The following is a 24,251-nucleotide window of genomic DNA, read 5'->3' on the forward strand; positions in this document are numbered from 1 at the left end:
ATAGTATAATATAATTTAAAGTGTCATACTAAGTCATGAATACCATATTCTAGTGTGACATAACAATGACATTGTACACTTAAATTGTGTGGCCGAAAAAGGATTAAAAAAATATAGTGAGGAGACGGAAATGGATTAAATGTCATGGTATAGTATGGTTTCTGAAAAATTCAAAAAAATGTAATTGTATAGTATGGTGTCCAAAATTACATTTAAACCTTGTATGGCGTCCAAATCAAATAAAAAAGTTCAAGTATAGTATGCCGTCCAAAATTTCATTAAAACCTCAAAGACTGAAATAAAAATATGTACTTAATACATCTGTATAGTTTGACTTGAAGCTTTCTTAAAGCAGCATTTTGCAACTATTTTGTACTTATAAATGACTTGGAATAGAGAGTTTGGTTTGTTTGTTGCTGTGGGAATTAGTCTGGTTCAGAACGGGGATTATGGGAAATATCAGTTCAGTTGTTTTTCAGTTGAGTGAGGGGGGGGGGGGGACTGCACAGTCAGAGCTCCGCTTAACAAGGTGATCAATTCTGTTGGGCTCTGTGTACGAGAGATGAAGGGATTTTCACGTAGGAAAAATTACCCAAAATCTATCAAGGTCTGCTGCAGAGGGCGCTGTTGCTCAGTAGGCTGCATAGTGTTGCTTTAAAATGGATAATCCATTGCATAGTCTGGCATAGAAGCAGGAAATAAGTCACATGGAATTTGTCTGGAATTTTACAGATTTACACCATTTATTTTGGGCTTCAGATGGACAGTCTGTTCAAATCTGCATTTCCCCTGCAGTCCTCTTTGTTTTTCCAGCGCGGACCAACTTTGAGTGATTTGACTTGAGAGGCCACTCTGGTCACCCGCCCACCCATCTGAAGCCTGCCACCGCTGAATAATGCGAACGTCTCAATTCACTTCACGTCCCTGCCACAGCATTTCAAAAGACACTTAATTTCATACTTGTTTACGGCTCTCTCCAGAGATCTAAAGTTCAAAATCGCATGCATTTTTAATTCCAAATTAAGCCAAGGAAGGAGGAGGAGGAAAAAAATCCTGTTCACTTTGCCACATTTTGACAAACATGACCTCCCCTTGCTGGGGTGGAGGGATTATGCGGAACAAAAGTTGGCCCACTCGCCCGTACCAGGGCTTAAGGCTATTGGGGCGACAGATTAGAATATCGTTCACCCTCTGGAGGAGATAAGAGAGACACAAGCATCAGAAACCGGTGCAAGAACATAATGAACTGGTGATCTCCCACCACCAAAGAGCACGTGTGAAGTCGAGATTCATAAAGCTTCAAAACAGTAATGCAGATTTGCGGATCGTCTCTGCCCTGTTATAAAAAAAGCTCTACTTATGCGCCTGCTAATGCTTAAAACATGATCTGGGTTATCAAAGGTTGGAGGAATCTTCCTGCTCATTGTCTTTTTTCCGGAGGAGTCCACTTCCAGCCCCAACTATCACCCTCGGCTGGGCTGTTTTGTTGCCACATCTCGTTTCTTATTATCCCAGATAATTACAAATATGTCAGACGTGTCGCCGTATGACGTCTGCTGACGCCGGCGAGCCGCGCGGCTGAAACGACACGGCGATGCATCTCACCCTCTCTCGCTCTCAATTAGCTCCCAGTGCTCCAGGTTAATGGAACTTTTGATTGGGGAAAACCCCTGGTTTCCTGGACGCCCGGCTTTCCTGCGGATGGGACGTATGGGGGGGTCGACCCCGGCCTTATCTTCTGCTGCACAAAGACGAGTTGCTCTGCTGCTCCTGCTTCTCACTGTGGAGAAGTACAGCACCATGCTTCTTACTTGGCTTCCTTTGCGTTTTGCACTAAATAATTACATTCAACAGCAGTTCTCACTGTCATCCTTTACCAATCGAGAAATGGCAGCAGGCAAACTTCTGTACGTTTGAAGAATCTAATTCTGGGATCAAACCAGTTCGTCCATTGACCTGAGCACACGTGGCGGCAATGTGTGTTTTCGATATAGCACCAACCCAACTGCAGATGATAGGAGCTGAGCTGGCCTCAGGAAGCTTTCTTCCTGCTATAAATTTAGCTTTGAACATTACAGGAGCTTTATGATTCAGCATGTGAGGGACTCACTTCTATCTGTGTGTGGTTTCAGAACCAGAATCCGGTGTGTTTAGGCAAAGTTTGTTGCCAAATTTCTTTGTTGTTAAATGTAATGGCTCTTTAGGTTTGACCCAATTAATTTGATCCTTCAAAGACTCCATTCAATTCAGTTTCCTTTGTATAGCAGCAACAGTTCATATAATAATAATTATAATTGTTGTCTGAATCAGAGATACCTACAGAGAGAGAGCAATTCAAATTATATTAAAAAAGACGTAAAAAGTAAAAAGTTATTATTCATGGACTCTGAGTAATGACAGCATCGATTTTGGCCAAACTAGAAACCGAAGGTTGCAGCATTTATATGTAGTTTTAAATCTGAGCACATTAAACCAAATATCTAGGTTTTTTTTGGGAGACGTCAAACCATCGTAAATGAGTTATAAAAGTTGAAACAGCTGGAACTGTGTCCGACTCTGTCCTGGATGCAGGTGGTGTCAGTGCACACTGCAACACCCAGATTTCCAGGGTAAGACGTGGATTACAGCCGGTCCTGGCTCCTCAACGGGCAGCAGCCTCACACAGTTTCCTCCTCTGTGGCTGGGCAGCGAGGTCAGTGAGATTACTGGACACACAGTCAGCGCTCCAGTTCAGCACAAACCTCCTCTGGCCAAACAAAATCCGCTATCAGAGGATGACACGAAACCCCCGGCCCGCAGGGCATCCTCCTCCTTTTTCTTCCTCCTTCCTCCACCGCTCTGGAGGAAACGCATCACTGGGTTTCACTTTGGTTTGTTTGCGGCCATGTTGGAGGCAAGGTGACAAGAGCAATACAAGAGAAACATTCCTGTAATTTCCAAAAAGAGCTTAAGGTGGAATTGTTCTCCATGGGGGAAAGCTGCCACCTCTCTTTCTTCTGCCCCTCCTTCCCCCTCAGTTTACCTAACTCGCCAACCAAAAAAAAGGGGGAGATTTACCCACACACACACCAACAATCCTCCTGAGGAGTGGCTGGCGAGCAGCGGAGAAATGCGCCCTGACAATCTCCCCTTCCCTCCGGCGGCTGGATGCCAGAAAGGAGCGCTGTTTCTTCTGAGAGATCTTTTACCGAAGATGCCAGGGATTAAGAAAGAAAAGACTGCAGGACACTGCTGTGTCACCTAGCATTAAACAGCCCTAAACTCTCCGGTTATGAGATACTCTGTGCAAAATAGGTCAGGCCAGGCAAAATAGGGAGAGGGGGGAAAAAAAAGAGAAAAGGGGTTTTGATATCTTTTTTCTCCAGAGTTTTTAGCTTTTTCCTCTGAGCCCTGGTGTCTTGTGGACTCTTGTCTCGGTGGTTGGTGCCTGCAAACACACAAGAGGCATTAGACACAGTCGTTCACACACATGCAAATCAGATTACATGAGGAATCCAAAAGCAACGAATCAACTGTTATTTGGAGCATATAACTCTCTTTGAATCTAAACTCATGTAAGAAACAAAAATATGTCAAATTTAAAGAAAACTGTTAAATCAACAGTGAGAAAGGGATTTTTTCGAGTAGTTTGGATGTGAATTAATTTAAAGTGACATTAGTAAAATAAGTTGGATGTCTATTGGAAATTTGGTTAAGATTTTAAGATTCCCGGTTTAAGCCTGAGGTTCAGATCCCCCTGGACTCATCAAATCTCTTTCATAAGGTTATGTTTCTTATGTTATTGTGTCTTTTCTGTCAAAGTTCCTCACGTTGAGACTGGAGCCAAATATACTAAATGAAATCAAACCAGTTGTTGATTAACTTTCTGTAAAGACCTAAACTCTCTCGAGTTGAGTTTAATTTGATCTTCACAGATGTGAAGTGCATCTGGTGCGGATGACAAACTTTGAGATTATTATTTTTGCATCTCTGATATTTCACGGAGGATTTTTACAAAACTGTCGTGTAAAATCAACGTAGGGTGGAGGTGCAGCCTACGCGTCTCAACTCAAACCTCTACAATGTTTATTTGCTACTTTAATTGAGACTCCCATGATGAGTTTTGACTTTGATTGCTTTCTGAATATTTTAGCTTTTGCAAGATAGCTGTTTGTTGACATACAGACAGGAGTCATGTGGGTTGGTGGGGGGGAATAAAGAGGGTAATACGTACATAGAAACTGTCTAATTACGGCTGTTGTAGTTGTAGTTTATGCCACTTAATCACTAGGTCACCGGGATGCCCTCAAAAGAAACTTGGTTGACAAAGCCACTGCTCCTCTTTCAAGTTGCGTCTGGTCTTGCGTTTTGAAAGAAAAGCAGCCCAAAAGTTTCCCGTTGTCATCTTTGCAATCTGCTCGGCCCAGTCTGAATAATTCAGCGGCTGCCTGGTCGAATGCAAACAAACGGAATAAAACATAGATAGTTATGAGGCATAAATATGAACAAACAGCATCTCAAAGCATTAAGGAAACACGGAGCGTCGGGGGTTTGGAGCGACAGATGAGGACAGCGTGTTTGACTGGTTGGACGGAGCCGTTACCCCCCCACATCTCCTTCAGCCCCCTAATGATGTGTGGCCTGTCATAGAGACGTAGCCAAATTACATTCAGGACTACAAAGCCTTCATCCGAGGTTTGCTCTCTCTGAGCAACACCCTGCAAAACAATAACTGGGATTCAGCAGCTGCAAATTGCACTAAAATTTCCCAGTCTCTTTCTGTGAATTATTAATGAGAGCCAAACCAAAAAATACAACAAAAAAAAGAAGGAAAAAAGGAGGAGGGGGTCTATCTACAGCGTGCCCGAGCATTGGAGAATACTGTAATTATGCCAGGGAATGAGAAATGGAACAAAGTTGTTGGAGCCAGAAACTGAAACTAAGAGCTGGAAATTTGGAGAGTGTGGAGAGAAAAGTAGATTTATTACATTTGCAAAAAAAATGATCAACACACAATTAAAAATGGAGAACAGCGGCATTTGCATTTATCTCCGTCAGGTTTCGTTTCTGTGTGAAAGTGAGGAGACGTGTGACGGGAGCCGGGACGTGTTTTATGTCGACTTTTTCAAAGTGTCTTGTTTTCACAGCAGGAGTTTGAACTCGAGGAAGTTAAACTCAAGTTTTGGCACAAAAAATAATTCTCTATACAGTGACAAAATGCCACCTGATGCTTAAAACCCCCAAATCTGAAAAGATCTTCAGTGACGGTTTATACAGTCTGTAGAAAAATCATTTTCAAAAAGTTTTACCATTTGGGGTTTGAACTTGGAATGGAATGGAAATGTGCTTGGATTTTAGAGACAAAAGCAGAACCGAAATTGAATCTCAAAGTTTCCCTTATCAACTGCATTGCTTATTGATGGGAGCACTGTTATCTTCCACATTGTTGATCCATGGAATGTTGCCTGTGAATGTTGTTCCGTGTTTTTGCTGCTTATTTACCGTTAGCACTCTCACAACATGGATGCACATACTAGGACCAGGGGACAGTGATTCTGAATGGACAAAAATTAAAACGGAGACAAAACAAGTTGTTGTTTAAGGGGTAGGTCTTTGACATGACTCCTGCTGAGTCAGCGTCAGCTCGAGCTACAGTTAACTAACTCTTAGCAAAAAAACAAATTTAATCTCAGCACGATTAGAAGTCTGAACTCTGAATATGTTGTTAAATACATATGTTATGTTTCTTGAAAAGTAAGTGAGCTCACAAGACTCAAATTCTCAGGGGAACACCTTGAACACCCGTCACCTTCTGACGTCAAAATGTTCAGATCAAATTTAGGTGTGTTCCTTTAAAAATGTATCCAGTGCGACAGGAAAAGAAAAAAAAATTCAGTGTATTTGCATCCACACACAAACATACATCGTCGTCATCATGGTCGTGAGAAAATGCCAGCCAAAGTCTCTCTCTCTCTCCAACACACACACAGACGTTTCAACCGAGGGCCTGGCAAGAATCCTCTGCACACAGGAGGCAGCGTCGTCCCTCGGGGATCCATAACCAACCAAATACCTCTGAGAGAGAGAGAGAGAGAGAGAGTGAGCGAGCAGCTCGTTTACCCAGCTGGGCCACGACGCTCGCTCACTCTGTGTGTGTGTGTGTGTGTGTGTTTGGTGGGAGTAAGGGGGGGGCGAGGGTCGACCAGATGACACGGGCGACTCTCGGCATACTGTGGCTGAAATGAGGTTCACCACCTGATGAGGAGAGAGAGAGAGAGAGAAGGAGAGAGAGAGAGAGACAGAAATCTGGTCTAAAAACGAGTGTTTAGATACAAGATATGGACAAAAACATGTGGACACCCAGACATTAGACACACAAGTGAAATCTGACCAAATAAAAATAACAAATACTGTAAATAAATCATTACTGAGGTAAAAGTAGGTTGTTTTCTTTTGAGGAAATATTGACATTTTTGGGGGGTTTAAAAATAACCTTCAAATCTGACTTATTTCTTTGTCAACATTAGTCAGTAATGATATATTAATCAAACACACACAATGCTGTCTTTGTTGTATTTAGAGTTTTTGAGGCTTCTGATATTAAATTCACTCTTTTTGATTTGTGTTGCAGTCGAGACGAGTTTCACCACGTCGGAGGATTTTCATGGTTTTCACCGAACTGAGGTGAGTTTAATGTGTAGACACATTTCCTGTGAACTGCACCTGGTCGAGGTTAAAGGTCATCTTGTGTGTGTGTGTGTGTGTGTGACTCAGGATTTTAAAAAAACTTTGGTGGATGATTCTGCTTGGATTTCAGCTGTTTCCTGATGCTGTTCTGCCCTCTACTGGCTACTTGGCGGAAGTGGTTGGCTGATGGTGTTTTAAAGCATCAGATTTTACGTCATCTTTATTGCAGTACATGTTAACATTCATACTATTTAAATCATATTTCATCTATTTCAAGTCATATAAATAGATTTTGGGGGGGTATTTATTTCGATACTCAGATGTGTTGGAAGATAAAATAACAAGAACATATTTAACTTTACTCAACTGCAATTATAGAAAAAATCCAACTGACCTGAAAACAAGGCATCAATTTCAACTGTGATAGTGTACAGTCAAAAATGTATTTTGATGTGCACTAATCATTCATCAAAGAGGATTTACGATCTTAATGTTTTGATATAACCTGGCACGTAACCAGACTATAAAGCTGTTAACTAAATGTTTTGGAGTAGAACAATAAAAACTAGAATGTCCCTCAGATGAGCTCATACCTCACCAAGGCCCAACAGTGTAATTAAATCAAAAGATACTAAATTCCACCCACTCATAAATATCAGTCTCATAAACATGTCAGATTTCTTTCATCAAGACCCATGAATTATTCTCTGAGAAATCAACAAAAATGTGAGAAAATAAAGGGAGTTGCCCTTGATCTGCACCAAAATGTGTTCTTCACTGACCCACATCACATCCCTCCACGGAAATCCATCTGCTAATTTCAACATAATCACACAGGAGCGCAGTTTATTTGTTTAGCCCATATGTAGAAATCCAATTTTTTCTCATGGGGCTTAATCCTGTTTACAAGCAGACCGGGGTGAAAACATAACTACCTTGGCAGAGGTAACTAAAGCAAAGTACCTCAAAACTAACCTGAATAGCAGTATTTGAGTACAAAAGACCCAACCTACTCTATATGGAATGCAGTGCATCTATTTTACACTAAGTTCCACTATTCCAGGGTACCTGTTCCGTTTTGAACCCCATTTCATTTATCTGTCAGCTCTAAGAAAAGGTACTATGTCAGTTTCAGATCAATACAAAACATAGTTAACATGTAGCAATAAATGATTCATCAATTATGATTCATGATTCATCTCAGCAGTACAGGTTAGCTGCAGCTTTAGTGCAGCTAACATCAATGTGTCAGTCTCTATTGTAGCATCAGAAAACTTTAGATTTTGTGCTATTTTTAGTTTGATCGAGAATCTGTGAATAGTAAATATACATGTCTGTGATTTAAACCTGTCTCTCCCATCTTCTCCTCCTCGTCGCAGAGTTCAAGGTCGCCGTGCGGCTATTTCCAGCTCGTCTTTGCTCTGATCTGTGTTGCAAAATGACAAGGTAACGCAACTCGGGGGGGTCAGCTGTGTTACAGGAACGCTTCCACGGATCGGCAGAGAGGAAATCAATCCTGCCTGACAGTGTCTTCAGGATACTCTGACCTGACTGTGCCATGACAACTGCACGCACACACACACACACGTGGGGTAAGAGAAGACACGTGCATAGCTAAACACTCGAGCTCACAAACAAACACTTGTAGTATTATACACAAACATGAGCTGTAACTAAATATAGCTCCGTGCAGCTGTCTGTCTAACACACACAACCTCTGTCAGCTCGGGTTTGTCGCCCGTCTTGTCAAGGTGCATCAGAGAGACGAGGTGTCTGCTGGAAAGTCCATCACCATCAAACTGCTTGTGAAAAGTGAGGGCGATGTTCTCAGGGAGGAAGAAACCAATCGTTAAAGAACGGGGAACAACTTCGGTCCTACAGACAAATACAGTTGGCTGAGATTGGTGATAAATATCTTTCTTTACTAATCTACAGTTCAACATTACTCTGGAACTTGCTGCACCTGATTCTGACATTTTAAATGTGCAATACGTAGCTTTGGCCACTTGGGTTCTCTCAATCAAAACAATAACTTAGACCGAAAGAGAAAACATTTTCCCTGTTCCAAATTGGTAGATCATCAAACTCCTGTTCATCAAGCTGCTGTCCTAAGGTAGAAAGTGACTCGTTCCCTGCGCCTCAAGCTGCCAGGTGTCGTCCTCCAACACGGAGCGAGATGACTAACCGCCCCTGTCCCTCGGAGGTTGTAATATCTGGTGTCTCTGTGGCCAAACAATGCCTGTAAGCGCTGGCAGCCATTAGACTCACTCCCAGGTCATTGAGCATTCCCTGCTAGCTAATTACAACAGGGCCCGGAGTTGTCTGCACCCCCCCCCCCCTCCACCTCCTGTCTGGAAACACACGGGCATCTGTGGAGGACAGTGGGAGGGTCGCGCAGGGGTTGCAAAGGGGGAAGTATTTCTGACAAATGTGCCATCTTCATAATTAGCTCAGAAGCAACATATGAAACATTAAACACGCCGGGCGCCGACGACAATCAAAACATTTCATTTGTTGTCAATTATTCATTACTTTGAAGGTTCTGAAGGGGTCGTTAATATGGAAATAAGCTTGCGATGCTAACAAGGTTGTAGTATCTGATTCCAAATCATCTGAGCACAGAGCGCCCCCGTCCTCCCTTTTTTTCTTTTGGGCTAATATTTTGTCTTTCCATTTTGTGATTTGTCTGTTATTCATGAAGTCTGCTCTTCAAACAAAACCATTTTCTGACTTGAAAAACAAGCTGCTTTTATCCACTTCATCCTTCAAGTTGAGCTCAATCTAAAAATGAAGTTAAACCACCCGAGACTAATCTAATCCTTTTTGAATTTTCTAGTTTTCACCTGTCTTTTTTTGTTGTGTTTTCTTTCCCCGGTGGCTGTCGTGGCCAAAGTAAATTCTATTCCAGCTAAACTATCAAATATGAAAGTGTTGTAAAGCTAGACATTATTGCCAGGAGTGTAACCTGGTTCTTCTATCAGATCTGACAGATGTGTTACCGATACACCACAGGAGTTTAGGAATGGCTTCACCACAACGCTACTGGAACTCAATCAGTAAATTGTATGCACGTTAAAGGGACATTTGACTGAAATTCACTCGTCATGTACTTGGCACTATGCCAACGGAGGGGTTGTTAGTATTGTTTCACTCCACCAAAGACTTTTGGAGTCTCAGGGATCAACTTGAAACTGTCATTTACAACACGTTTTAGCCTTAGTTTCCTCTGATATCCTACCCTGGAACCGCGTTCACAGGCACGCAAGCTCTGCCGATGTCATATCGTGGCCCTCGTCAAGAGCATAGAGTTGCAAGTTTGTGTGTGTGTGAATGCGGCTCCAGGCAGCAGGTGGATGGCAGAGGACATTTAGGCTGAAGTCCAGTAGCATTTTTGATTTTATGGACTTTACGTCCTGCCCCTCGATCTGCATAGTGGTGAGTGGTAGGTACTGAGTGAATTATCATTATTTGGTGAAGTATCCCTTTATGCTAAAAGTTAAAGTGGATGATTGAATTAGTTCTGTAATTGTATGGTGTTGTAGAGGCTGCGGTGTTGTAATGCTTAACAGTGTTTATGTAGCCACTGATATAACAGATGGATTGGTAAATTTGTTAATTGATGAAAATCATATTGCGTTGTCCTCTTTTTACCATGTTCATCAATCTCGTTGGACAAATTGAAGATGGCGTGCAGAGACTCGAGTCCTCTCGCAGCAGCTGCAGGTTTGGATCCAGCCTGTTGCTTTGTGACTCTTACCAGGCTGGGTTAGACCTATTGCAGCACTGCTAGAACTTACTGAATTTGTTGTAGTCATTTCAAAGTATGTGATAATTTAAAGCCGCTCAAATGTACCTCACCTTTGTTTCCAGGCGTTTGGCTGGTATAGCAACGGAGAAGACCAAACAGGAACAGCTGGCCAACAGTATAAGGACAAGTACCTGGCAAAGCACAATGCAGGTAAGACGAGTGTAAGTTTGTGCATCGCGGGAAGGATAAACTCGTCACTTAACGCCGAACCACGGAAACTAGTCGCGCATGACGGTAGATGTTGCCTAAAACTCTATTCACCCCACTCTGTCTGTGCGAGTGTTCCAGCCACGATGTTTTGCTTCAACAGCTAACTTGGCATAGCGTAGACATATCTGCTTGTAAGCCAGTCCACTGAGTCCTCCCAGGGTACCAGAGAACAATGTCAAGATTAGTATTTATGATCTCAGGAGTGTGGGGCTGCCCCTGGTTGCTTTTGCTCCTTCACGGACAAAGGTGGCTTTCAGGGAATTGATTGCTATTGGTGGTGGTTCTTCTGGGTGTCGGCAAGGCTGTTTGAGGGAGGCTGTTCTGGAACAGAGGGCACATCCTGGGTCTTCACCCAGCCACTGAAGAAGATTTCGTGGTGTTGGAAGAATGTCATATTGATCTTCCTCCTCTCCACTGGCCCACCTTACTGCCTCCTTCACCATCTTTGCTCATTGTGGTGCTGTGGCTTTGTTCAAAGCCGGCAGCCTAGTTGTTGGACCGAGGCCTTGTCTTCCTTGATATCCGTATGTGCTTCCACCACTGCATTGGCTGGTCTCCATTTGTGGCCCGCTACCAAAGTTGGGTTAGGGTTAGGGAGAAATGTTGTGTATGCATGACAGTTTTATGATAGGCTGCTGGAAAGGGTTTGATGTTGAAGTTGTGTATGCCACAATAAAGTCAACTGAAGCGGTGGTCTGCGAAGAGCTAGCAATTGAGAGTAAATTCACCAATGTGAACAGTCCAGAGCTGTTGTCTTAGGTAGTTTTTATGCTTCAGTCAGATTTGACAGGCTTAGTGTTGCCACCAGTTGTAGAAAGAAAGAGCTCTTGGAACTAGGGATGGGCGTTCGATTAAATTGTCTTCGTCGATCGTCGGGAGAGTTAATGACGAATTTTCGATTAATCATTAATATTTTCAAGTTAAAAAAATTCACTATTTATAAGCTACAATAAAATGCAGTGAAGAAAAAAAAGCGTGTTTCCTCATTGAGATCTTTATTACAAGATGAACAAAATATGCGCTGCCGTAATCTTAAGCAGCGGAGCCGACAGCTAGAAGCCGGTGCTACCAAACACAACTGACCCTCGTTTTTTTTCCTCCAAAATAAAATAATAATATAAAAAAACAATGTTAAACAACAACTACAAATATATAATACTTAGTTCTGACAGGTTTTGCCAAATGTAACTCAAAACTATCAAACAAGGTACCGAGTCGAGAAAGCTTCATAAAAATAACCAGTAACTCACATACAACTTCAGCACCAGCCTACGGATTTGTGTTGAGAAAGATGAGCATGTTAAACTGCTCTGGGGTCATACGCGAACGCAGCCTGGTGACCCTCAGTCCAGCCGCCGAAAAACCCGCTCTGAGGGGACTGACGTCGCCGTGATACACAGGTAGCTCCGTGCTAACTTGGCTAGCCTAGCCGCGGCTCCGGTGTTTGCGCTGCCCTCGTCCGTGTCAGACAACGCAGGCTCCTCGTCTCCCCCAGTCTCTGGGATAGCTTCACAGTATTGGCAGTGAACCAAGTCATTTTTTAACTCAAAATGGTCCCACGCTACACTTTGCCGTGACCTCTTCATGTTTACTGTGGAAATGGAACTACACGGTAACTCGCAGCCAGTCGCAGGTAACTGAGTAGGACTGTGGCGTTTTTTTCAAACACTGCCCCCCGTGGTCAAATGTGTAATTAGCGAATTTTTCGCTGAAAAAATTATTTCGACGAAATTCTTAATGATCAATTAATCGATCGTCGATTAATTATGCCCATCCCTACTTGGAACAAAGTGTCCTGCACAATTGGGAATGTAGGTAAGCAGTGGCCTTAACACCAGGAGCCAAGTAGTTGAAGAACTGATGTAATGTGTTCAATCTTCAATGATATTAGAGTTTGTTATGTAGGAATTTATTCTTCTCTCAACTCAGTTGCCACCGTCACAACTTTTGATATTTCTACCCGTAGATGCTGTAATAGTTGGTAAACTCCAAAGCTGTTATTGCAGGATTCATGTCCCCATGTAGAATTTTGCCCCTGGTCAGCAGCAATGTATCTAATTCCCTGAATGATGTCTTTATATGAAGTTGTAACCACTATTTCAGTAAAGATTGTTAAACCAAACTGACTGTTTCATCAATGAAATGCTTATTCAGAGTATGCTGCTGCGAAAACACAACTCCGTTACAAGAGGTGCTGAACTTTAATGGATGCAGCACACTTTACATTTCATTTGGCAGAACAACAATCGGCAAGTAAGTCCAAGTTGATTCCAAAAATCCTATCAAGGAGTTTGGTATTGTCGAGGCAGGCAGACAGTTGTTGGAACCTGGGTTTGAGATTAAAGTAGGGTGTCATTTGCAACAGAGAGGTCTAGAAGGAAGGGGACATTGAGGCTGAGGTGGTTGGGAGCAGGTGAACAGCGTCAGAAGTTAATTGGGAAGTTGAAAAGGAAAGCTAATTTGACAATGAGAAGAGTGTGTTAGAAGGGTCTAAAAGAGGGACAAGTTTGATTTGACACAAAGAGCAGGTCACCAGGGTTTAGGGATTTCTGGCTTCTTTCTTTGTGAAACCGGCATAGCTCGTTTGTTGGGCTAACACAGACAAGCACATGTGCGGTGGAGTAAGACAATGGGGTTTGTGTTCAAGACAAGAAATGAATGTGTTCTCTACTTACCCGGTAAGGTAGAAGAAGGGTTTGGGCCTCCAAAGAGCTTCCCGCTGACTGCCACGGCCGACTGCGTCTTCATTCTCCGGGTCTTCATCGGAAGCTACGGCGGCCGGAAACCAGGCGCAGGGAACTCACGCTGAAGCTGACGCAAACAAAGCCTGCCTGGCCTTTGTGGCAACCGAGGTGGCTCCGGCCAATCCCGCAACTGCGGCTGACGAGGCCGCTAGGGTTGTGATTGGTTCAATCATCTATTCGCCACCTGCGCCCGATAGGGACACAAGTCAACACTGATTAACGCACATCTGCCTCATTGTCACATGACATTTATACTTTGACTATTTTCATAATAAATACTTTTCTCAAACGCAAATGTTGTCTTCATTCATGTTGCAAAAGTGTCAATTTATCACACTTCCATACTGTGACCTAATCCATATCCTTCAACTTAGGTTATTTTGCTTCATTTAATTACTAATCACAGTTCCAAATTTTGGACTAGCTACTTTAATAACCCTAACCCATCAATACAATGATGTTGTTTTTTACACTCAACTCTATTCCGATTGGTTTGAAATACTGCAGTCGCCATTCTAGGACATTCTCATCCAAATCTAAACATTCATTACACCTGGCTTCCTTCAGGGTTCACAAGAGACTCAACTCTGCTGTTCTCTAACATGAACATCCAGAGACAAGGACAGGCCCATGTGATTTTCCTTTCTCTGCCATCACTTCTCTCAGCCAATCACAGGCTTGCAGATAAAAGCATTCACATAACCCACAGGCTGTAAACATCAGTGGAGCTGACGAGACAAAGACCACAGAGAAAACAAGGATCGTCGTGTGTGGGAGCCCAGGGGAACCGATGAAACTAAAATAACACTAAACATTACTAATGAAAAAAGGACTCACTCACCTTGTGCATCCTTTTCATCAACATCATGATCAAACAGTGGTGGAGGAGATGATAGCAGGGTTACCTGGGAGACATCAGTCTGAATGAAACCACTTTTTATATAATACTTCACTTCACAGCAACTCTCATGCATCATACAAAACATTTAAGTATTTATTCAATGTTGAGAGCCACACAGAAAAAGTAGCTACTCATCATGTCATGTAAGGGAAATTTAACAATATAATCATCTTTATTTCCCCTTTGATTGAATCTCTTACAATGTGACCTTGATCATGCTGTTTCTTGGCCTGATTGCTTTACCTAAGGCATTGTTGTTGTTTTCATGTCATCAAGAAGACCACACCCTTTGACTGTGTGTGAGACAAATCCTGCATACTTGGTCTCTCACACACACCTCTCTACTGAATGTACCTTTCTTTTACTTCGTCTCAACTTCATCTTGATTTGAACTGTGTATTATCTTCATGAACTAAATACAGCTGCAAGACAAGCCTGGTGCAGTAGAAATGTAGTGTTGTGAGTTGTAACTACCTCAAAGTCGTACTGACATGCTACGTCTTGTTTCTCTCACATCCATTCCAGCTCTGGCCCTCGCACTGTAAGAAAATTTAAAACAAATACAATAAACATCTATTCCAATAACTACTGCAGTACAGTGAACAGCTTTCGTTGAGATATCCCAACTGTTCATATCTTCACACCCATCCTGTGCTTTATTAGAGCTCACACAAGATTCATTGTTTACTTTGCTGAGTTTTGGAAAAATAAAGACTAATTCTATTTCATGACAAACACCAGATTGGATGAACACAAACTTTGCCATCTTCGCTCTTCATCACAGACTTGTTTACAAGCAGGTCCTTTGCACGTGAATGAGGAGCACTCACTAATAACCACGACTCCGGCTCCAACCAAACACCTTGCAAACTGCCACAGCACTAGTATTGTACATTATTCATGTGTATTCACTTTGAGGTGTCCATCATTGTCCTCATCATCGTCCTTCACCAGCGCTCTCTCCTGCATCTGCAGCACACAACACATTGATTTAGATATGGTCAATGAATGATACATAGGTATTAATACAAAAGCATAATAGGAGTAATAGCAGCAATGATGTAGTAATAAACCACCAAAGACTAATCTACCTGTTTTTTGGTTGTTTTCTTCTGTCGCGGCCGACCTGCCAAGAGCGCGCTCCCTCAACTTCTCCCGTCTGCAGCCTTTCACGCTTTAGCTCCCCGACAATTAATTACTGGGATGAAAAGGCTACCTTCAGAGCCTGTCCACTCAGACAGACGTGGCCTGAGGCCGGGCCTGTTTGGGGTAATTACTGTGGATGCGTGCAGCTCTCAATCCCCATTACCTGCCGCCTCCACCACCATAGCCTGCCCAGGGCGCCGTTTAGTCCCCACACATGACAACTGGATAACTACACAAGTAGACAGGTGATGTGAAACGTCACAATCACTTTGTTATTTAACCTGCGAGTATCAACTGACTAAAGGTAGAGTCACGTCTAAATGCTGTCAAATATTATTATAGCACAAACACAACTGACTCAACAGTCCATTCACTGAAGTTGTATCTAGTGACACACACACACACACACACACACACACACACACACACACACACACACACACACACACACACACACACACACACACACACACACACACACACACACACACACACACACACACACTTTTGTGAGAAGGTTTCATAAAAAGCTTCAGGTGACTTAATGAAGCTTAACAAAGGACGAGGAGATAGGACTATGTTTTCTTCTCATCTTTGCACAATTAAACATTAGGTTAGGACCTAACCTGCCAAGAATTCACTGTCAATGTGTGCTACACACAACTTGTAACTATTTAAAATCCCATCTTTTGTTACAGCTGATCATAAATATATCATCTTTCAAACAAGTATTTTCATTATATTTCTGTGTCTTCACCCTATGTGTGAACTCAGAGAGCCTTTGGTCATCATCAAGAAGGTAAATCTGCATTTTGAAGCTGAAGTAGCCCGAGGAAAGACAACACACAGCCTCTCTTCAATTATTTATTCTCACATCACCAAAAATAAAAGAGGACAAATGCAAATTTTGGTCCATTCCCCAGCTGGCTAGCCAAGTGCTCATTAGTTTGAAAGAAGGTTAATCCATTTAGGTTTTTGCATATTGATATGCCAATTACGTCTGATCGTGGAATAGGCATCCGTCAAGGTAATAGTGCATAAACACTCGCGGGAACATTAGGGACAAGTCAACGTTATAATAAAGTAGCTGTTAATTGGTGAGGGGAGGACTGTCGGCTAACTCATGTGTGTAATGTACAGTCGGCTGAGTAAGGGGGGGGGGAGGGGGGGGCAGCACATTTTGTTCGACCCCAAAAAAAGATCTGTGGGTATCGAGTCCTGATGCTTCACTACAAAGATGGAGCATCACACTAGCAGGGAATTGTGTTTTAACCCAAGGCTAACTCAAGTTGTCTTTGGAGACAGAAGTCCAAATATACTCCTATTGCTGTACTCCAACAATTGATGATTTAAAATGTACATTTTATTTGAATGAAGCAAATTTGGCTTTTGGGTCTTATTTGAATCACAAATATTGTACCAAAGCAAATAGTTATGTCTAAAATCACCCACTGCATTGTGAGTTTGCCTTTTTTTATTCGCACGGAATGTTTAGTAAATAGTACAAATTAATTTCCCCCCCTTAATTTTATGTATCCCATCATGCATTGCACTCACACTGAATGAAAGAAAACTAAATACTTGAAAGTTGAAGCAAATGCTTCATATTTTTTATTTATGGATGTGTGAAAACATGCTCAATCAATTTCTATTTTGAATATGTTCCGACTGATGATGCAGAGAATGTGTCATTTTAAAAGAGTTTTTTGGTTAATTAGCCAGCAAGCTCAGTATATTGTCCTGACTAACTATGACATGTGTCCACTTCCTCTCTCCATCCACATATGGACTTTTAGACTTAAATATAGCAATTATACATTGAAATACTCATTTACAGACAACATTGTAAAATAACTCCAGTTTTCCTTCACATATTCTTCTACCTCTGTGAGTTTGCAGCAGTCCAAGTTCCTTTTCACAGTAAACTTCACTCCAGTCCTCTCTATTCAATGGCAGCTGGCGGTGAGCGCACATCCCAGTGTCTGTATGAAGGTGTGGACGTCCCTGAAGGTGTTGTAGAGCGGCACCGGAGCGATTCGCAGCACGCTGGGCTCCCTCATGTCCAACTGACAGACAGGAAGCTAGTGTTACCACAGTCTATTCCCACACATATGCAGCCATTGCATGTTCATCTGATTGAGGATTCTATTTCCTCCTCACTTCTCTTTATCATTGTTAGCTAGCATGGCACTAACACGTGGAGTGAAAAGTCACCATCTCAACGCTGTGGGTAAAGTGTTTAAGTCCACAAAACACTTTGGGAGTCTCAGGGGTAAACAACGTCTGAAGGAAGAGTCACTTTGGCTGCCACACTGTTGACCCTTGAGACTCCACACCACCATCCCATCCATCAGCATGCTGGTGAGTACCTTTGAAACTAGGGAGAGCAGGCTACATCCCCCTCCTCCCAGAGCTAAGCCTCTAAAACACATGAATAAACAAGTTACTCACTGCGATTCCTCTCTTCTCCAGCTCCTTGAAGACCTTGCCGATGGGGACCGAGAAGGACAGAGAGAGCTGGCAGCCTCTCTGCTCAGGGTCGGTGGGCGTGATGATGTGGACGTGGGGTTTCCCGGGCTGCGCGGGGTCCTCGGTGTAGTAATGCCGGATGAGGTACTCCAGGTAACCCGTCAGGAGGAGGGACTTCCTGCGTAACGCCTGCATACTGGTCTTGGCAAACACCTGCCATAAAATAAACCGCATTTCAAACTCACTTGTTTTTTGGGCTGAAGAAAATAAAGACTAACATTACAATTTCTGAGAAGAAATCAGATAGTTACTGCAGTACCCGAAGACTAGCCTGCAGGGGGCAGACCAGTAGGATGGGCTGGTTGGAGAGTCTGAAGCCGCTCACGCCGGGCATCAGCTCCAACACTGAAAACAGAAAATACACTCAAATGAGTAAACAACTGGTGCTTGATAATTAATTAAAGTGAATAAACACAATTCCTGCTGAGATATGAAAGCTTTGGTCTAAAATTCACAAATGTGTAATATCCATTGTCGCCACAGGATGGCACACAACAACTATAACATCCATGTCCTTGCTGCAGAAACATGAGATGCTGTAGCACAGTTAAGGATCACATGCAGTCATTTACCGTTACTCATCTGGAACCGCGTCTTCAGGTCGTGACCCCACCATCCCACCAGCCTGGTGGAGGCAACAGACTCAACATTTCAATATTGTAAAACCATTTTAGTACAGCCCTTGTTCACATATCAGAAAGGACATTAACATGCATGAATAAAACATCTATTGAGAAAGACTGACAATGACTCAAACCTATTCATATATTATGAAATACATCATCAATTTGTATAAGGAAAAAGTTATAAACTTAAATACACTATAAATAATGTTTACATTAAAAGCATTAAAAGCAGAGAGCTGTTGCTCAGTTATCTTGTGCTGCCTTATTAAAATCAGACCAGTGACTCGTGTTGTGTGTGTAAACACTCACGCTGGGTGGATGGTGTCTTTATGCTTCTCGTGGACAAACGCTCCTGCGAGGCCTCCGGCGCCCGAGTTCAGATACTGTGGAGACATTTCACGGTTTCAGATAACTAACCCACACTCATTCACATGATCAACACACACAGTAGAAGCATGGAGTTCCCACCTTGTAGGAGCACCAGCAGGCAAAGTCCACTCCCCAGTCGTGCAGCTTCAGCTCAGCGTTTCCAGCAGCGTGAGCGCAGTCGAAACCTACAAAACAGCCCTGACGAGCAAACAGGCCAAGGTCAATAGTTGTTTATTGTCTGACTTGCAGAAGCGCCTATAGACTGAGGTTAAAGTACATTTGCATGACCAGTTAAAATGTTACGACTCGGTTGCAATGTCTATAGGGGACAAGGCCAGGTTGATGTTATCTATGAGACACAGGCCGCATCAAACTAGACTCAACAGGATACAGCGGGAAAAGTTACTAGTAAATTAGTTTTCTGTTGGAAGATAAATAGTCACAATAAAAGTTATTTGAAAGAAACATTTATGAGAATCTCATTGAATGATTCTGTTATTACAAAAAGGTCTGGATCCTCCGGTTTGTGTGTTTGACGGGTTTTACCTTCCTCTGCCCAGCCTCTGTGATGGCGGCCATGTTGAACAGCTGACCGGTGTAGTACTGAACTCCACTGAACATCACCAGGGCGATGGAGTCGCCCTCCTTCTCGATCACCTGCAGGATGTCCTCCGTCCTCAGGGTGTCTTCTCCCTGAGCAGGAAGACGAGTCACCGTCACATTTCATCCCTGTCGGACAGAACTTATCTGCAGCCATGTTCAAAGTGTTGTCCCCATCTTCCAGCTCAGAACTAAACTTGACTTGTATTTCAAACCACTGGCTCATGTCTCTTTATTTACTTTAATTGGTGTTAATAGCCTGAGTTTGAAATACAAATTGTGATTTTAGCAACAGGGGCTCCACGTGGATGGATGTGTGCTGTGAGATCTGGAACGTACCGGTCTGGGTGAAAGCAGCAACATGCTCTGCTGAGGGTCGAATCCTCGCAGCCTGATCTGAGATTCCACAGCGTACTGGAGACACCAGAGAGAGAGAGAGAGAGAGAGAGAGAGAAAGACACCAAGGAAATCAAGACCAGACCAGTTACAGAAACATTGGGATGTACAAAACTAATGTTTTACACAACTTTACTTCTTGTCCGTGAAACTTAATTCATGACATCTTCAATCAATTATCCCACAAACTTCAAGGAAACAACACACTATGTTTGATGCATTGTTACGTGTCCCTGGAGGTTTAGCAACGTGCCTTGAAATAAAATGATATTATTATTATAATAATATTGAAGTGATGATCTTTTAGTGTGACCCTGTATAAATATCTGTCTGCACATAAGAATAAAGTTGTTGAATTTACTCACGTGGTCTGAAGGAAACGCTTTGTCCTCCAGGAGGACTTTGTGTCGAGCTGCTGTGGGTTTGTAGAAGGACAGCTGCAGAGGGACAACAAGTGTTAAACTCTAATTAATATCTACATTTAAATGATCTCTTACATTTACAACACAAGGTTTGTTTATTAAAAAATACAGACTTAACCCACAAAAGGTTGGTTTAATGTGGCTTGAAAATTGACATACAGATATTGGGGGGTCACATTTCTTCGTCACCCCTTAAGGATTATTTTAAAACAATATTTAATAGGAGCAAGTTATGGTGCTTTAAGGAAAAATGTTGCAAGCTACTTACAATATTTATAGCCTACTATGTAATATTCTAACATTTTTAAGACCCTGAAGAAACCCTGTAATGAAGTTTCTCACCATCAGAAGATGTAAATTAACCGTCAGGCCGTTCATCAGTGCCACCTCTTCAGGTTTAGCTCCTGTGAGAAACAACAGAACCCAAGTCAGTCATTTCTAGAAACCTGAGATCCACTGATGTTTGGAAAAAGTCCAGAAGTGTTATCAGAAAATAAAATAACCGAATTATGTCACAAAGGAATCACTGTCCTGCTCCTGGTGACGTTTTTACAGTTAAACAATGAATAAGTCTCCTTTTGATTGAAGTACTTGTACTTATCAAACTGATGCAAGGGAATTGGTCAGAAATCAAATCAGTCAGTGAAACCTCAACCACTGCATGTAAATAACAATCCGTTACACACACACACACACACACACACACACACACACACACACACACACACACACACACACACACACACACACACACACACACACACACACACACACACACACACACACACACACACACACACACACACACGATGGCGGGTTTGATTAAAAAAAGAAAAGAAAAAAACTTCATGTGAACTTTGGACTCCAGAAAAACAGCATCAGGTGACCTTTACGAGCGACCTCGCTTAAAACCCACAAAGTTACAAAAGGATCTCCAGTAACCATCCATTCCATAGACTGTAACTGAAGATGGATGACGTGTCTCTCTCCCCCCCCCCCCCCTAAACAGAGTCAGTTGAAGTGTCTCTTACCAACAACATTGGCCATGAGCTCCTCTAAGTGGTTTTCAGCCCACGCCCACGGTCGAGAGCCCTCTGTGTGACCATGAGTACCCCTAGAAAAAGAGGTGTTTTTTAAAGCTCCAACAAAAAAAAACACCTTGATCTCAGACCATAGGTAAATATGGAGTTAAAAGTGTCACCGTACATTTTCGCCCACTTATCCAGCTCCTCCTGCAGGTACTTCCGGGCCATTTTGGGCTGAAGGCCCAGCGAGTTCCCCACCAGGTAGATGCACTTCTTGCTGCCGTCGACCAGCGAAAGATCAGCTATAGAAACACGGAAAAAAGGGAAGGAATCTCTGAAATCCACCATTCACCTCCGTCTTCTGTAACATTCTGTCTTCTACTCACAAGGAGGCAAGTCTGCAATTTTGGGCACATGAAAGTTCCTCCTGAGATGCCTCAGCTTGTCATGCTTGTCCAGGTATGAGGCCACTCTTTCAGAGGTGGTGCTGCAGCCCAGCAAGGCCGACACCTTCTCCAGGGTTTCTCTGGGAGTGGAGCAGTTCAAGAGATCCATTGCGGGGGGGGGAACTGGGAGAGAAAATACACAACGTTTAGAATAAACCGCTTTTCTTGCTGAGAGGAGATCTTTCCTCCATTGACGGACGGTTTAGAGTGCAGGTCTGAAAGCAGTTTGACATGTTCTCTTTCTCGTCTCAGTGAGATCGAGCAAGTTTTTCATGAGATTTTAAAATCACTTTGAATTCTGAAGCTTTTTTGGAAGACTTTCTTTTGGTCCAGAACTTCACACTGGAGCCATGGTGTGATACTCTCCAGTGGTGTTGATAAAAGCTTGGTCAAAGTTCAATGTTCACACAAAATACTTGTGTAACCCCAATTTCACACACAGAAGCATTCTCTGGTTCACAAGCAGGATTCAGCAGAACTTTATTCTCTCCTATCTGCAGCACATGTCCAACTTCTGATGTCACTTTTATATCTGTCCCACCGTAAACAATGGCAGGTAGGTACCAGAATTATTCTTGAAGGAAACTTCAGTTTACAAACACAAAATGATCAAATAAAGCATCAATTACTAATACCAAAGAATTTCATAATGTGCAGGAATTAAGAATAGATTAGTAGCCAAAAGTTCAGAGAGAGACATTTTCCTGCTGCTCTTCTTCTACTTTAAACTTCAAATCCTTTCACATTAAAAGCCCCTTTCTAACTTCATGTATAAATTGATATCCTACTTAAAAACACTTTTAAAACTGTCCTAGCTCACGTCTTAATATAAAATACAACAGGTAAATAAATCAGTCTGTCAGCAGAAAGACTGGTAAGTATTTGATAGTGTGAATCCTGCAGAAACTCACGGTCAGCTTCCTCTCCAGAGACAATACTCAAACTGAGTCTGTCCTCTGTTCTGGAACTTGCCTTTAACCTCTGTATCAGTGTGTGTGTGTATGTGTGTGTGCACGCAGCTTTGAGTTAATCATTCTTCCTTTGACCTAAACCAAAGCTAGAGATAAAACCAGAGCTGTACATGTTCTTCAACTACAACCTGGAAAAGGCTAATAACTCCTGGTATTTAATGTCCTTATGTGCAACCTGCACTCAAGCTCCAGTTCCCCCTTTCTCGTGCTTTCACTTTTCAGTGTGACAATCCTAAAACACAGGCAGGGAGAAGTTCCACGCAGCTGAAGCCACAAGCATCCACCTGCACCGTCACAATAACGATAAATTGTCCCCGGAAGTGGTTGTGATGAATGATATTATTGTCGTCAGTTTCAAACCATTTCCTACCACTGATGTGACAAGTTTATAACATGGTCGTTCAACTTCACCCCGTCAAAGAGCATTGTACTTAAGAATATTCAGTCTGACATTGGAATGAGGGTTCAAAATATTGAAATATCCTTGATGAATTAAAACAAATAAGATAAACCACTCACAACCACAATAAATCAAATGGACTCTGTGGTTCTGTTGAGGGAATTTTCCCTTGAATTAATATTAAACATCTGGCACAGGATAAATGTTTCCAGCTCAGAAAACAGGATGTGCTGGTTATGATTGACATGAGCTTTTAGGTTGGTTTTATAATAGGTTCATATTACAGCGTTTCCATTATTAAGAGGAAATAGAGGAAATGCTGTTGACCGAGCTGGAAACATATGTCCTGTGCCAGATGTTTAATATTAATTCAAGAGCAAATTTTCTGAACAGAACCAGAGAGTCTATTTTAGTCCATAATTTATGTGGCTCTAGAAGGATGTTATGAGAATGAAAATCACATTTCCACTAGATGGCAGCAAAGTATTATAGTTTTTGGAGATGAGGGCCAACACATTGAATGTACTGAGCTTTAAATACACTATATGCAGTAAATACACAGATCATTGTAGACTACAGTATGAAGACTTTAGGAGAACAGGAGTATACTAGGGTATTATTCTCTTTAACCTTCTTCTGCCTCATTATTCATCTCTTTGTCACAGCTCACTAAGTCGTCTGCTTTCATTCCATCACATTAGCTGGAGCTCCCACTGAATAGTGAATATTTCCCATCCACATCGCATCAACCTCTGCTGGAACCTGAATTAAAACACACACAGTCTGAATCAACTGTGTAATTTGTTTTGAAAACACATGGGTCCAAGAACGGTGTCCTGAGGAACTCCTTCATTACACCTGACACAAGTTGTTTATTGGCTTCTTATCAGATCTACGGATTGCATTGTAGACTCTTCGATCATATAATGTGTGTAAAGATAAGACTAGAAAAATCTAGTATTATTCTTGAAATCTGGATGTTTGTGTACAGA

The 24,251-nt window shown here is 42.3% G+C and overlaps 1 protein-coding gene and 1 long non-coding RNA gene across 3 annotated transcripts in view; one reads left to right on the forward strand and one right to left on the reverse strand.

The window, feature by feature from the left end:
• Positions 1 to 10,527, forward strand: part of LOC128431294 (uncharacterized) — a 32,656-nt gene extending 22,129 nt beyond the window's left edge. The window contains exons 3-4 of the long non-coding RNA XR_008334129.1: positions 6,611 to 6,663; positions 8,046 to 10,527. This is a non-coding gene — a long non-coding RNA (uncharacterized LOC128431294). The remainder of the gene's footprint in view (positions 1 to 6,610; positions 6,664 to 8,045) is intronic.
• A 6,529-nt stretch (positions 10,528 to 17,056) lies between these two features.
• Positions 17,057 to 22,938, reverse strand: kynu (kynureninase). Of its 2 annotated transcripts, none has more exons than XM_053417522.1 (14): positions 22,800 to 22,938; positions 21,829 to 22,011; positions 21,624 to 21,744; positions 21,449 to 21,531; positions 20,760 to 20,821; positions 20,361 to 20,432; positions 19,939 to 20,013; positions 19,546 to 19,692; positions 19,099 to 19,197; positions 18,940 to 19,013; positions 18,577 to 18,629; positions 18,264 to 18,349; positions 17,927 to 18,157; positions 17,057 to 17,541 (listed from the first exon to the last, which is right to left on the reverse strand). In XM_053417522.1, the coding sequence occupies exons 2-14, from the start codon at positions 21,995 to 21,997 to the stop codon at positions 17,422 to 17,424; spliced, it is 1,392 nt and encodes a 463-aa protein (XP_053273497.1). In that variant the 5' UTR covers positions 21,998 to 22,011; positions 22,800 to 22,938; the 3' UTR covers positions 17,057 to 17,421. The 2 variants fall into 2 exon arrangements, with proteins under 2 accessions (XP_053273497.1, XP_053273498.1); XM_053417523.1 differs by lacking the exon at positions 22,800 to 22,938 and adding an exon at positions 22,179 to 22,793.
• Positions 22,939 to 24,251: the final 1,313 nt, after the last annotated feature.

This window comes from Pleuronectes platessa, chromosome 24 (genome assembly GCF_947347685.1).
Source record: "Pleuronectes platessa chromosome 24, fPlePla1.1, whole genome shotgun sequence".
In the NCBI taxonomy this organism is placed as follows: Eukaryota; Metazoa; Chordata; class Actinopteri; order Pleuronectiformes; family Pleuronectidae; genus Pleuronectes; species Pleuronectes platessa.

Coding starts and splice junctions, on each gene's coding strand:
- kynu (XM_053417522.1), bottom strand. CDS start 21,997: ATGGATCTCTTGAACTGCTCCACTCCCAGAGAAACCCTGGAGAAGGTG. Junction 21,532..21,623: donor CTGGATAAGTGGGCGAAAAT/GTACGGTGACAC, acceptor CTCTTTTTCTAG/GGGTACTCATGGTCACACAG. Junction 17,542..17,926: donor TGGAGAAGAGAGGAATCGCA/GTGAGTAACTTG, acceptor CCTGTCTGTCAG/TTGGACATGAGGGAGCCCAG.